The 14,621-nt window shown below is 49.8% G+C and overlaps 2 protein-coding genes and 1 non-coding gene across 4 annotated transcripts in view; 2 read left to right on the top strand and 1 right to left on the bottom strand.

Moving 5' to 3' along the window:
* LOC135908445 (uncharacterized) overlaps positions 1–2,851 on the bottom strand; it is a 121,704-nt gene extending 118,853 nt beyond the window's left edge. The window contains exons 1-2 of one of the 2 annotated variants that reach the window (XM_065440218.1): positions 2,756–2,851; positions 2,551–2,587 (exon numbers count right to left, since the gene is read on the bottom strand). In XM_065440218.1, the coding sequence (XP_065296290.1) occupies positions 2,551–2,587; positions 2,756–2,817 (99 nt within the window). In that variant the 5' untranslated portion in view covers positions 2,818–2,851. The remainder of the gene's footprint in view (positions 1–2,550; positions 2,588–2,755) is intronic. The other variant, XM_070529767.1, reaches the window with a different exon arrangement.
* A 3,794-nt stretch (positions 2,852–6,645) lies between these two features.
* TRNAS-GGA (transfer RNA serine (anticodon GGA)) lies at positions 6,646–6,720 on the top strand. Its single transcript has one exon. It is a non-coding gene; the product is annotated as a tRNA-Ser (tRNA).
* A 6,617-nt stretch (positions 6,721–13,337) lies between these two features.
* Positions 13,338–13,769, top strand: LOC139052736 (uncharacterized). Its single transcript, XM_070529787.1, has one exon. It carries the CDS (start codon positions 13,338–13,340, stop codon positions 13,767–13,769), a length of 432 nt encoding a protein of 143 aa, XP_070385888.1.
* The last annotated feature ends 852 nt before the right edge of the window (positions 13,770–14,621 follow it).

The raw sequence follows: 14,621 nt of genomic DNA, 5'->3' as shown, positions 1-14,621 counted from the left end.
TTTTACTGATGAAAAATACACAACTGCAAATGAACATAAGAAAAACGCCACAAGCAATACACGGATTGCCAGCAAAACACAGTGCAGTAATAGCTGGGCCAATCCGCGTACGTTTCGTATAAGGGCCCTCTAATTCTTACGGGGCTTTAGCGGTGCACGGAGGCGAAAAGGGATAAACACAACAATGCGCGTCATGATTCGAGTTTACGCGGCGACGTCGCACGGTTCACGAGAACAGTCAACCACATTCACACACGCGCACACACTACGCTCGATGTTGGTGTGCCGCGAGATCAGATCGCGCTGGCAGCCCGAACACGATCGAGGAGACACGCTGACACGACCCATACCGCCTCTTCATCATGTCACAACAGTTGCACTGGCTCGTAGCATTGAACCACAAGACACAGCAGTCGTCGTGCAATCGCTACACGACAGACACACTCAGCGGCAAGAAGACTGTTGGCGCACTCGTTTCCACACACACAGGATGTTGTTTAGTTGCCGTGAGGGTCGCGCGCTTTGAGAGTCGCACGTTTGAGCGACGTTATGTCGAAAGTTTTTCGGTCCAAGCGACTGTCAGCCTTCATTTTTACACGACTTCTTCGTTCAATGCCACCGCTATGTGTACGCAGCACACTTACGTGCAAAAGATTTCACAGAGCATACGGGATTAAACGCAAGCAATCACCAAGGCTCGCGTGGTGACTGAGGGCAATCGAACGAAATATAAACATGCGGAATCGAGGCGATCAAGCCTTCATTACGCTCTCTTGAGCTATTTTCTTGGGGCGCTCATTTGAAATTAAAGTACTAAGTTTAGCAGTTCGGGTCCTTCTTTCGTTTTTTCGCCACGGTCAGGCACCAATAGGTTATATCTCCGCGCGTATGCAGATATTTTTTCACCTCACGAATGCCGCGGCGCCGCGGTTTAGCGTGGGCGCCGTCTGCTACAGGAACTTCCTAGGTGGCGCGCGCGGCAGATGTCGAGGGGCCTTATCTGCAACTGCGCGACAGCGCCATGTGCTGGACTACCGGCGACGCACGGTCCCCTTCGTCGCGACCGTCCGCCGCAGAGCAACCGAACGGTGCACTAGAAATTTATTGAGCGTGACGAGGCCCCGCGTGAGAGGGAGGGCGAAGTCTGGCGTCACTCGGGGCACTCTCGCCGTCAGCGCGTGGAGCTAACGTGGAGCGAGAGAGCAGCGCCCCGGTTATGGTGGCTAGCCACCATACCCCGGTGTGGCCCCGCAGCCGCTCCGGCCGCTTGAGCCGTGGTCCGCTTACTTTTTTGGCCGAGAGTACACCGTATTTCCCCGCTGGCGGGCAGGTTTAAAGTGTGCAGATAGCCCTTGAATTCATTAACTATGACGAACTGGCAATACAAAAGTCAAAGTTGCTAACATCCATTGCATAACACTGTCAGCACCGCTGAAGAAAAAAAAAATTTAACGTGGAGGCGGTAGGATGACGCTCTATGTAGTACATTCTAGTGAGGCGCTCATAAGTGCAGAGTAATTAAACAGACTTATTGTAAAAGCAGACATGCAACAATATTTTTCGTAAAAGAATCAAATGTACTACATGAGCAAATTGACTGCAGCCATCATGAGAAAAGCAAAGGCATTACGTTGCCGTTGCTGACAGAACGCAGCGCGTGCCGTCAAACACATAGCCAGCGAGTCGACACTGCTTAATTCAACCCTCGCGGTAGCGCGAGACTTCGTTAAGTATCCAAAATGTAAAATTAACGAACAGCAACAAATACAAGCGACGCCATGCTGAACGGACGAAGCAAACCGGTGAATATGTGGGCGTGACGACACTAAACGAGTGGCTTCACGGGCGGAAGGTACGTCGGCCACTGAAAGAAAAGTCACCAGCACCGTCCGCTAAATAGACATTTTGAAGCTTGATAACGGCTCCACGCCTAAGGAGGCGGCGGTTGGGGTCGAAATAACCGAAGCGGCATGCTTTCTCGTTGGAACTAAAGTTTTCAATGGCCATGGTATGGTTTCTAGTCGGAACTTCCCAGTGCGAGCTAAAAGTCGAACCGAAGTTGACTGTAGTGCCTTTAGCAAAATCGTCGCGTGGTGAAGTAATCAACAAATGAGCCAGAGTGAGTAAGAAAGGCGTTGTATTTACGCCTAGCTGTGCTTGCTTGCCACTACCGGGCAAAACTGGCGAAAACCCGCGTGCAGTAATGTGTGCGGAGTGACTGATGGGTGACAGCTTACGGGTCATGGCTACGCAGGAGATTGCGGTGCTTGACGAGCACGTTCGTGTAGGCAAACGAACACGACCGCACGAATTGCACATGCAGCAGACTGTAAATAAAGGTCACTGTAGTAAAGCAGTGTAGTGCCAATCTTCGGCGCAGTCACAGCGATGGCTTGTGCACCAAATCCTTGAGATTCACAAGACAAAAAGAGCAATAAAGAAATGGGTTAACGTTTAAACAAGGCGACTATTTCTCGGCAACGTCGGCGACAACCTTCACTGGCTGGGCCCGTCAAATATCCTTCGAAACAAGCCACTGTAGCAACTCACCGACCGACGCCGCGGTGGACTTTGCCTTGTGCCGCCGCTAAAAGAAACGGAAAAGAACAAATTACCAATTCACACCACTTTCTGGCGCAAGCCTCAGATAGCATAACTAACGGAGCTTTTTTTTTTTTTCCGCAGCTGTTAATGGTTCTCCTAAACTACACGTACGTGATCAGGGACAAGTGGAATAGAAATGTCGCACACTTACGGTTCTGGGGCCGCCTTCTCGTCGCCAGCACGTTCGCACATCCTATAGGTCATGCGTCGCATACAATAACAGAAGCCCAATGCAGCGCCAACAATTGGATCACGTGACCTATCGCGGGCGTCACCGTGCGCGGGACCACGCGCTACTTTCGTTACGGGTGTTGTGTGGCGCTACTAGTTAATTGTAAATTGTTCTGCTTTGACAGGCTTTAAAAAACTTATCAATTATCTCACTATATTGAGCCGTCCGTTAAAATTTTGCTACATATTTGCATTACGTTATAATTCTTTTGTTGCCCCATTGCATCGCATTTGCATTACATAGGTGGCACAGCATGCAACCACGACGCTGGCGACACATCGTAGTGATCGTGCCTACCACGGCCGCTCAATGCAGTTTCCATTGAGCGGCCGTGGTGCCAACTAACAGTAACATCTCTTTATTCTATGGTAACATGGCGGCGTCCGTAGTGCAAAGCACGTTGTGTCTTCGACGTAGTGGGATTGTGTATTTCTCTGACATCTGTGTGCCATGCTTATACTCCGTACCGAGAAAAGCCCCCGCTGTGACGATGAAGTTCGCGTTCAAGTTTTCAAACCTGGTCGGCACGGTGTACCACAAGGGGAACCTGCTGTTCATGCCGGATGGAAACGCCGATGTAGCGCCCGTCGGCAACCGACTCTCGCTCTTCGATCTGCGCAACAAGAAATCGGAAGCCCTGCCTATCGAGAGGCGTTACAACTTTACCGCCGTTGACATCGCGCCGTCAGGCTTCCTCGCCATCAACGAAACCGACGAAGCTATGCAGCCTTGTGTCGCGAACTGCCATCACCGAAATCACTTCCGCGAGCCCGTGTCGACGGTGAAGTTCAGTCCCGATGGCGAATATTTCGCTGTCGCCAAGGACAACTGTCTTTGGTACCGCACGCCCGGCTACGCCAGACGCGATTTCACTGCCGTTCGCGCTGGAGCGAGTGCTAAATACGGCCTACGATGCGATCACTTGCGTTGAGTGGTCCGCCGATTCGCGCCTTCTCGCTATCGGCAGCAAGGACATGTCGGTCCGGGTGACGGCGCTTCACAAGATGAAGAACTTCGACATCAACACCTTGTCCAGCCACAGCGACACCATCGTCAACTGCTTCTTCGACAGACTGGGCAGATGTCTTTACGCTCTGCCGAAACGGACAGCTGTGCGTTTGGGACGCGTCTTGCGACTTGTCAGGATTTGTGATTGCAGACGACTCGGCCTCGACGTCGTCGAGCAGACGACGGCGTGTTGCGACGTCAGAGCAAGAGGAAGGTGTCGTTGAGGACAAGACGATAGAGTTTCCTACAAAAATTTTTGTAGGAAACTTTATGGACAAGACCACCGTTTACGGTGAACAAGAAAGCATCGAGTTTCTCACTATAACACCTAGAGGGAAATCTGGCGCCACCGTCTATGGGAGTTTCTTAAGGGGCGCCGTGCCGTCATGGGAATGACGGTAAATGTAGAGTCAATGCCTCCTTTACTAGAGAGAGAGAAGTGGTTCTTGAAGGGATAAGGAAAGGTTGACGCTGTTTCCTGCAGCCCTTGCGGGAGCACGGCTCAGCGTCTACAGGGGTTGGGGGGATAGTGGGAGCAAAGGAGATAGGAGAGTAGAGGATTAAAGTGTCGCCATGGCAGCGGCTGAGCAGTCCGGCAGGAAGGGCCCAGTGGGTCTGGTAGGAGTGGTGATCTGGTGAAGGGCCAGGGGGCGGTGATCCAGCAGGAGCCAGATGATTGGGGCAGGTCAAGTAGCCTAGAGTGGTTTGGATAGCCGTGAGGCTATCCGTCTTTGCAGAAAATTCTAGAGTCTCGCCGAGAGCCCCGACGAGTCGAGGTCTTTACTAGATGCCTGCCGCGTTGTCCGGTGATCTCGGTTCCGGGCCCTCTCCCTCTTCTCTCCACCTGCAACTTAGATCACGTGCTGCGGCCTCTGAGATTAACATAGCATCTGTCACTGTCTCAGAGACCTGCGATAACGCTCGCTAACAGACACCCGCGCACACGGTGGAAGATAGGCTGCTTCCACCGTATTCCAAAGTATTCTTCCATCGTGCCCGCGCATATAACGCGCCGGCGGATGCATTCAGCCACATCCGCCGGAAGTTGAAAAGGCAACGAGCGCCGCCTTACGGAATTTATGCTGAACTAACTTCAACTAAGGAAACCACCGCTACAATGGAAAAGCGAGCAACGCGGCGGGCATCTAGTAACGGAGGCATTCATAGTCTTAGAGTTTCTCCCTATAACACCTAGAGGGTAATCTGGCGCCACCATCTATGGGAGTTTCTTAGGGGTACAGTGTACTAGTACACTGGATTAGGGGGGCACCATGCCGTCATGGGAATGACGGTATTGGCGGCGAGGAGTTACGGAGTCGCCATCTATCGGAAGCGCCTCGCTGGCGTAGTATGAGAGATCACGCGGCGCGCTCCTCATAGGTTTTGCTGTCAGCGCTCACTGAAAACACCACGCGCGAGCTCTCGGACATTTCTGTAAGTACTTTCAAAACGAGAGACGTTTTTTACTGTCTAAATAATATTGTTGGGCAAACTGAAAGCACACAATCGTTTACAGACGCTATCGCTTTACCGGATACGTATACAGTGAACGCCACTGCGCGCGGTCGCCGCGATGAAGTCTCCCGAACCGGCTTCTTGCGTGAAGAGTAGGTAAACGCTGAGAGCAAACTATGTGAAATATGTTCTTATAGTGTTTGTATAACTAAATGTAGCGTAATAGAACGAAGCCTCAATGCAGCGATCGCGCAGATTCGCAGCGACCGACTGCGCGTCTGCATGCTTGTCCGCGCACTGTTTCGCTTTTACCGCACGCGCGTTTTCGCACCGTGCCATTAGCTTTAGGCCGCAGAATATGAGCATTTGACAGTATAGAAGCAACCATTGTTGCGTGGGCGCTATCAGAGCTGTTCAAAAATAATTTCATTGTAGAGACTTCGACGCCTACAGAGACTGTGATGTGCCGTCGCGACGATTCAATCTTTTTTTTTTCTTCTAAATTCTTTGGCCTTTCAATATTATTTGTCGAGTTGCGTCGCACTGTATGTTTATCGGTGTTCTCAGCGTGCAATTTCCCGCTGCTCCTTTTTTTGTAATCCAGTGCATCAATTCGTAACACAAACATGACCATATGCCAAGCTTTCTTTAAATCTGCTTCTTACCGCTGCCTTTCCACTCCACTGAACTTGCCAGTATCTATAGCATCGACAAGTTCATAGGCCAAACCGTCATGACTTTAGTCGGGCAGCGGACTCAGGCGAGCGTCTCAGTGCGCGTTTTCAGAACATCGCAAACCGGGCGCCGTAGCAGAAATCTTCCTCGCGTCTGTGCTTGCTGCATATCCGAGTTGTAGCCGATGACTGTTTGCCGGTTTTATGTTTCGCGAGCCAAGCTTCACGCAGCTTCTTGTCCTGCGGCTACGTGTGAATAAGGCTGACACCAGCCTCCGTTACGTGCGTCCGGCCCTGCGGCACCGAGCAGTAGCCTACCATGTTGCGCACCTTCAAAGGCAGCCACTGCCTATTGTAGTGCTTTCAGGCGTTGTAAAGGAGACACTCGAAGCGGGAAAATTTCGCCGCTAAATGAGGACCGCAGCGTTGGAGGGAATTTAAACTCGTTTTCAGCTCGCTTCGGCGTTCCCCAAGCAGCCGACGTGGCCGCTATGTCCACGTGATCCCTCCTAGCACGTCACGCCGACGGTGGCGCCAGCTTTTCCAGTGGTGGAGCTCGAGGCCAATCATAGCCTCCTCCACCTTGCGGGTTTCCGCAGAACTACTACGTCAAACTCTTGCCTTTGCTTCGTGTTGTCGACAAATTCGACTTCGCCCTGCCATCTGCTAGCCGCCTGGTTAGCTCAGATGGTAGAGCGGCTACCCCGGAAAGGTGGTGGTCCCGGGTTCGAGTCCCGGACCAGGGCGAATTTTTCTTCAACTATGAGGCTTTTCTTTCGAGGAACCCGTATGGGTTTCCTTTGTAGCAATTGCTGCGAACGGGTGGATGCCTAATTTTCCCTTTATTCATTACTTCTCTCCACCTTGCGGGTTTCCGCAGAACTACTACGTCAAACATGTATAGTCGTACACACAATAACAAGTTCTTTAAGCAAAACATGTTTTCGCGTAATAATAAAGCTAAAACAGCTGTTCACGTGCTGTTCTAGTAGAAAATGAATCATTGTGACAGACGGAACGGTACTTGCCAAGCGCGTCTTCAAGGCGTCCTGTCTCTACGAGAACGATGCCAATCCGAATCCACAATATACCGGCATTCCCATGCATACCACAGCGCAGCAGCGCCAGATTTCCATCTAGGTAATGTAGTGAGAAACTCTATGGGTAGAGTGTACTAGAACATGGGGAGTGTCCGGAACCATAGAGTTTCCTATGTCCGGAACGGCCGCTCTTTCAATGCGTTCAAAGTGAAGCCAAACGACCGTAACGACGCTGGGGGCGCTGCGATCGGTAGCACTCACGCGGCGTGGTGCCGAGGTAGAATGTCTGCATCCCACGCAAAAGACCTGGGTTCGACTCTAATGCAGCAAACAGCCGACCATAACATGCAAAAATAATAACAAAATAATTCTTTTTGCGTTGAACAATAATTACTGCAGCGCCACCTCACGGGAATGAAAAAACTATCCCAATTAAAGCATGGCCCTTGAGACCCGTACGCATACACCAGCCTGCCGACGCGGGTAATGCGGGCTCGACCACATAGGGCTCGACGGGCTCCGCCGTTAAATCCGCCGTGCGATCACTGCGCGCTCTTGAGTTGTCGTCTGCTAGGAGCGGCGACACTCGTACGATTGTGCGCAGACGGCATGTAAAATTGTCTGCAAAACAGTCGTTTGAAAAAAGAAATAAAGAAAACAAAAATGTACTATTTCTTTACTCTATGTTACAGCTGAAGCAAAGTAAAATAAATTATGGAAATGCATTTATGTGTGTTAATTACTCGTCAACGGCCGCCTCGTTGTAGGTGCACTTTTTTCATCTTATTGCCGTCTGCTTCGATTTCAACGCCAGCGAAACAGAAAAAGGCGCCCAAGGCTCGCCCGCTTGCTGTGCTTTTATTGTTCACAGATCCAGCTTGCCCCCTAAAGAGGTAAGTGGAACTCGTAATTATAGCATGCTGAATTAGAAAAGCGCTAACCACAATAAAGTATCGTAGCATATTTTGTAGTATGTGACATCGAATATGACAGATAGCAACACTCGGCTCCACCGTTGTCGGTAAAGTTCAAACACGGAATTATTTAACATGAGTACGACAGCTTTCTAAAACTTTGCAGGTTAAATTAGGTGTTCGCGAACGTGACGAAGTGTTTCGAAAGAACAGGGGAAGGCGTACTCGTTGACGATGCTTTATATATTAGCTATAATGTACGTTTACTTGAAGGTGGGCAGAACATGGCAATAGCCGTGCAAGTGATTACATTATCTTAAGTAGATCCGTGAAATTCGGACCATATAGTGTTCCAAATGAGCATAAGCAAACATTTAACATATCTTTTTCCTGTTTGGAATTAAGATATATTGCTCTACTGTAGCCTTTTTTCCGTTGTGTTGCACGGCTAGCCCAGTAAATGTCTCGTGTGGTTTGTGTCCTAGGAGCAATATGTATAACACCAAGAAGCTTTACATTTCGGTAGCACTTGCATGACTGTGGTAATCCCTCAATTAAACCCAGATGGTAACCACCTTCCGCTAAGATTTGGTAGAAAATATTTATTTTTTTATTTATTTATTTATTTACCTACCAACTTATTTACTTTTTTTTTACTTACTAAATCTACTATATCTACCATCGGAGTTGCGTAGTATGTATTGCGAATGTACTGGTTATATATTGTATGCAATTATGTTGTAAGAAGTGTCAGAAAAACATTGTTAGGGCAGTTAAAGTGATAGGATAGCAGATCAGTGAGGGTGTAGCAAACGTGGAGATATATGTGCTACTTCGTTGTTTCTTTAATAGCCATAAAATTTCACCTAGATGAAAACATGCGCGCATTCGTATATATATATATATATATATATATATATATATATATATATATATATATATATATATATATATATATATATATATATATATATATATATATATATATATATATATATGTCCTTGAAATGTTACGCCATGATCAGTAAGAACGTGTTGTAAAAAGCGTTTAACGCTAGTTTACCATGTGAGCCCTAATTGCCAATTTTGTATGGTCTGGAGCGGATTGAACAGATTGTTTTCGATCGAGCGTTTGCCACCATTTACTGGGTATCTAACTCAAGCCTCTTCGCTTGCAGTGTACACGAGAGTGATAATTCTTATACATATTTCCAGGCAATGAAACCAAAGAGGCGGAACTTCTTCTCTGCCCCCGGATGCGCGGCAAACTCCAGGAGAGTATCCGAAGATCGGAAACGTTCCCTGTTTGTTGTCCCTAAGAGCCCTACCCTGAGAGAGAAATGGGAGACAACTTGCAACTGCGCAAAGGAAGCTTGACAACCATGAGTGTGGTGTGCGAGGCACATTTTGAGCCACATCATGTTATCCGAGACTTTGTCCACATCATAAACGGCATAAATCATAAAGTCAGGTTGCCCCGTGAGCGGCCAAAGCTAGCCGTTGGAGCAGTACCTGTTGGAGTCAGCGCAGGGCATCGACTCCAGGGGAATGGAGGGGAAGATACCAAGCAGCCGACGCATCCTGATCATACCAAACTGTTCAGCACAGCAACCTTGGATGACACTCAAGAGACCCATGAGCCATCAATGGCCCACGGCGAAAATAGAATTAGGACATCCAGCGCTGCGAGCCTTACGGAAAACCTGCTAATGAAGTATAGCAAAGCAGATCACTCCATGAATGACGGTAGTCTGGCGAGAGAGTGTGTAGGCAGCAATGACGAGAAAAACACGCAGGCCCTCCTGTCTCTGATGACGCCTTCAACATCCAGATGGACAGCTCTTCAGTCCCCGAACGTTGGCGGTGTGCTTTAAGTGACCTCTAGACTGGCACCACCAGCAGAAATATACCATGAACGAGTTATATTCCTGACGTATGAAGGAGGCCCGCTGCTGTGCCGGACACACATTAACGGCCCTCTTTACGATGAAAGGAAAGGTCTTTCCCTGGCAGATGCGGAAGAACATATAAAGTTGATGCAATGTCAGCGTGCGGAGGCGCCATAGGGAAGAATGAGCTTGCTGAAAGCCATGTCAGGATTACAGCTTCAGGTCTCGTCAGGATTACAGCCTCAGGTCTCGATCTCAATCTCAGGTGCCATGGAGAAGTCTTCTACAGTACAAGCTGCCAGTGCATGGTACCTGACAAAGGTGAGTCGATTACATACGAGTCAGATGGAGAAAGGTCTCTAAATAAAGGAGTGCGCGCATACTTGGATAAAATATATGTGGTTGAGCAACCGGAAGCGCAAACATAGCGAAACTTACAGCATTATTAATGCGTGCTTTTATTTTCATTAGTTTGTCATGGTTTTCCACAGGAGTAGAAAAGGAGTGTCGGGCCACACGCATGAATATTGGATGCTTGAGCAAAATAATGCGCTATATACATATTCCATTAAAGCGAAAAGTTGTAGCCAGTCACGCACACACTTGTACGTGCGCACGTTATAGAGAAGGCGAAAGAGTACACGTGTGTTGTCTAGTCCAAATAAGTTGTGCAATTAGCAACCGTGAGGAATGTGCGCCTTTGTCTTAACGTTAATGTTTTAACACACAAATAAGCAGGAATCGCGGAGGAAAATATTATTTTAACAAAATTATAGGGTTTTAAGAGCCAAACCCACTTTCTGATTACGAGGCACGTCGTAGTAGAGGACTCCGGAAATTTCGACCGCCTGGGGTTCTTTAACGCGCACCTAAATCTAAATACACGGATGTTTTCGCATTTCGCCCCCATCGAAATGCGGCCGCCATGGCTGGGATTCGATGCCGTGACCTCGTGCTCAGCAGCCCAACACGTACCATAGCCACTGAGCAACAACGGCGGGTTGAAAATATTCTGGTAATGACAATAGAGGAGAGGAAGATGACGCCGAGTAGGTTGGACGCGCTCCGATCGGCTCCTGCTTTTTCTCGATCTCTTGGAGGTTTATGAAGTGGTGGCCCGTGAACTTTGCGTGCATTATTTCAGTGAAGTTCTACGGAACACGTGGATACCAGTTTTTTGGAGGTGGGTGGAGTTTCTGAACATTTATCGCCGATCTTGTGCCGACCACGCCGGACTGAGTGCTAGCCCTAACGCTAAACGCAACGGCGCTGGTCTCGACGAGACGCTGGGCTGCTGCCGCTGGCCTGTGTTAGCCTGTAGGCGCTAGTTCACCGCTTTTTCTGCGGTGGAGAGTGAAGACGATGGGGACGATTTAGCCCCCGAAGGTTTTCGGAACGATTCTGGTTGGATAACGGTCGCCAAACGGCGCGTTTGCAAGAACGCTTCCGGGCGTCTTGGCGCAAACTCGTCCGCGGCCCACCTTGACGGCCAAGATACGCTGCCGGACCGAAATAGATATAAAGAAGCTAAAAGCAAGATCATTCGGGGCAGCAAGATGCCACCACTACCAAAGGACGAAATGAAGATTGTGGTCAGACCCAGAGGCGGACTGAGTATCACCAAGGCAGGCCCAACAGTGTTCGCGGAAGTCATATGGGCTGCAACGGGTATCAGTACGACGGAAAGAGAATGGGACACTATGTGCCCCAATCCGATGCAAAATGTGATGGTGATCAGCACATCTAGTCACGAACACGCGGTTCGTTACGCCGCTGTGGAGAACATATACAGTCGCCGGCAAGCAGCATGAGGTGAGCGCGTATGTTGCTGCGCCGCACGCCACTTGCAAGGGGGTAATTCGGCGCATCGCAATCGAGGACGGACCTGAGGTCATTGACAGGAAGATCGTCAACCGGAGAAATCCACTCGCGCTCGGTGCCAGAAGAATCAAGAATACTGGAACTGTGGTGGTGTTATTCGAGGGATATAAGGTCCCAAATTACGTTGCGTATGGGGGCACTCTGATCAGGTGCACGCTTTACCACAAACAGATGGATGTTTGTTACACCTGCGGACGCCTTGGACACCGCTCCGATGTCTGCCCGTCACCGGAGGAAGTGGTATGCAGGGGTTGTGGAGCAACCAATCCCGATGAACAACACAGCTGCGATCCGAAATGCAAGTTATGCGGCGAGGCCCACCTGACCGCAGCTAAGGAATGCAAGAAACGCTTCCAGACTCCGTACGTAGTTCGACGCAGAAGAGGAGAACGCGCTCGCAACGCTGAGCTGGAGGAAAGAAGCAAGCCATCACCACCCTTCAAGAATGAGCAACACTTTCCAGCTATCTCCGGTGAAAGGCACCCACGCTCTCAAGAATCGGACTCATCGGCCCCATCCGACACCCGAGGCCGTTCCCAATCCAGAGGGCGATCCAGATCAAGGGGGCACTCCAGATCCAGAGGATGGACAGCGTCTAGAGGGATGAGAATACGCATCAATTCCGGAAGCCGCATTAGGCCCGACAGCCGCACCAGGTCCAGTTCCAGACCCAGAAAGCACCAGACAGGACCGGTTCCTGGATCGTCGAGACCAACCACCTGGGCTGACATTATCCGTGGACGACAGGCAGAGGTGAGGTCGGGGGCATCCTCAGAGCATGCGACAGGAAGCGCGCATAAAATAGCTCAACTTGAACGCGAGAATGCGAATATGAGGGAGGTTATTAAAGCGCTTACGTCCGAAATCGCGGAGATCAAACACGCGAGAGGAACGCGTCCTCCGCCAGCGTCCGCTCCATCGGAAACACCCCAACCTATGGAGGTTCCTATAGCGGAGGGCGAACAAGATGAGGCGAGACCCTCTAAAAAACGAGCAGTGGCTTGTGAGCAGGATAGTCTTCCGGGACGCGCAATGTGAGAAGTTCGCGAAATGTTTTCAGCGCTAAGCGACAGCGTAAGGCAACTGGCGGAGAAGGTCTCCCAGATACAAAGCGAGATGGCCTTTCAAACTGAAAGTATGAACAAACGTGTGTCCAAAATAGAATCGTTCCTAGAGAACGTAATGTTGCCAATCCCTGGTCCTAGCGTCAATGTCGTACCACATACTGCCATTGGGTCCCCTATAACTGGGGACAATTCATCCGCAGAATATGGGGACAAAAGTAGAAAGCAACAAGATGGCGGGCTCAAATGAATCTTTTCGCATTTGGCAATGGAACTGCAGGGGCTTTCTTAAGAAGAAAGCGCCTCTGCAGCAGTACATTCGCAGCAATTCCGAAAAACCACATGTAATCCTTATTAAAGAAACCCTATCTGCTGAAGTCAATTTGTCGGGATATCAATCGATTCTTGGTCAAACCTGGAGGAGAGGTGTATGCACCCTTGTAAGTCGTAAGCTCACATATATCACTCACGACCTGGGGATGGCCACCTGTAAGGCAGAACATGTGATGATAGAAATCATACCAGGCCGATTGAGACGCCAGAGCGTTTTCATTCTTAACGTGTATAGTAGCCCCAATGACCTTCGCCAGCGTTTCAAATTTAGCGCTTCTAAGGAAGGCAATCAACCTCGCCGGGACTAATCCTTTGGTGATAGCCGGGGACTTCAATGCCCCGCACTACGCGTGGGGCTACATGTACAACACGGTCAAGGGAAAGGAGTTATGGCAGAATGCTACAGACTTGGACCTTACGCTCGTGACTGATAAGTCTTTTCCGACCAGAATGGGAACATCTTCGCGCAGGGACTCGACTCCGGATTTAACGTTCGTCAAGAATTTGTCAAAGTCGCAATGGACTAACACTGCTGTTGATCTTGGCAGCGATCATTATATCCTCGCTACACACTTTCCAACAACACCTAAGAGGCCGAAGGAGTTCTTCACGGATTGGGACAAGTTCTGCAAGATAAGGAATGAGCGCCAATCCAAACACCAGACTGAGCCTTGAACAGTGGATGGACCAGATCAGGGAGGATATCAAGAGTAACACTCACAATATGCACGGACCTTCCCGTAGAAAAGATGGATAGTCGCCTAGCCCATCTACTAGAGGCTAAGCAGTCACTCCTCAATCGATGGAAGGGCCAACGGCTAAATCGCAGATGACGCAAAAAGATTGCTGAACTCAATAGAACCACAGAGGAGTACTGCCACACCCTCTCAAAGCAACAATGGGACGAGGTGTGCAACTCAGTTGATGGTCAAATGCGGAATGGTCGAAACTGGAATCGTTTAAAGGATCTTCTGGACGACACCAACACAAGGTCCAACCAGCAGCATGTGATGGCAAAGCTTCTGCATACAGCCACACGAACCAAGACCACGGAGGAAGTCCTGCAGGGCCTGGTGGAGAAGTACCTCCCTGTTGGTCCCCGGCAAGGGACATCGGTCGCCTACGCAGACTACCTTGGGCCACCCAACTCCAAGCTGGATGCAGACATCAGCACGGAAGAGGTTAGGAGGGCGCTGCATGAGCTTAATAGCAAGTCTGCTCCTGGTCCCGACGGCATCACAAATAGGACCCTCCGTAACCTGGACGATCACTCGATAGAATACCTGACAGAAGTCATCAACGAGACATGGAAGGAAGGCAAGGTCCCGGAAGCATGGAAGCGGGCACTTACAGTACTGATCCCCAAACCTGGCAAATCATCAAGCCTGGAAAACGTGCGACCAATATCGCTCACATCCTGCGTAGGCAAGGTCGCGGAACATGTCATACTCAACAGGCTCACGAGGTTCATCGAACACAAGGAACTCTACCCCCACACGATGATTGGCTTCAGGGCAGGTCTGTCCA

The sequence above is a fragment of the Dermacentor albipictus genome, unplaced genomic scaffold (genome assembly GCF_038994185.2).
Source record: "Dermacentor albipictus isolate Rhodes 1998 colony unplaced genomic scaffold, USDA_Dalb.pri_finalv2 scaffold_30, whole genome shotgun sequence".
NCBI classification, from domain to species: Eukaryota; Metazoa; Arthropoda; class Arachnida; order Ixodida; family Ixodidae; genus Dermacentor; species Dermacentor albipictus.
This window is presented reverse-complemented; position numbering and strand designations above follow the sequence as displayed.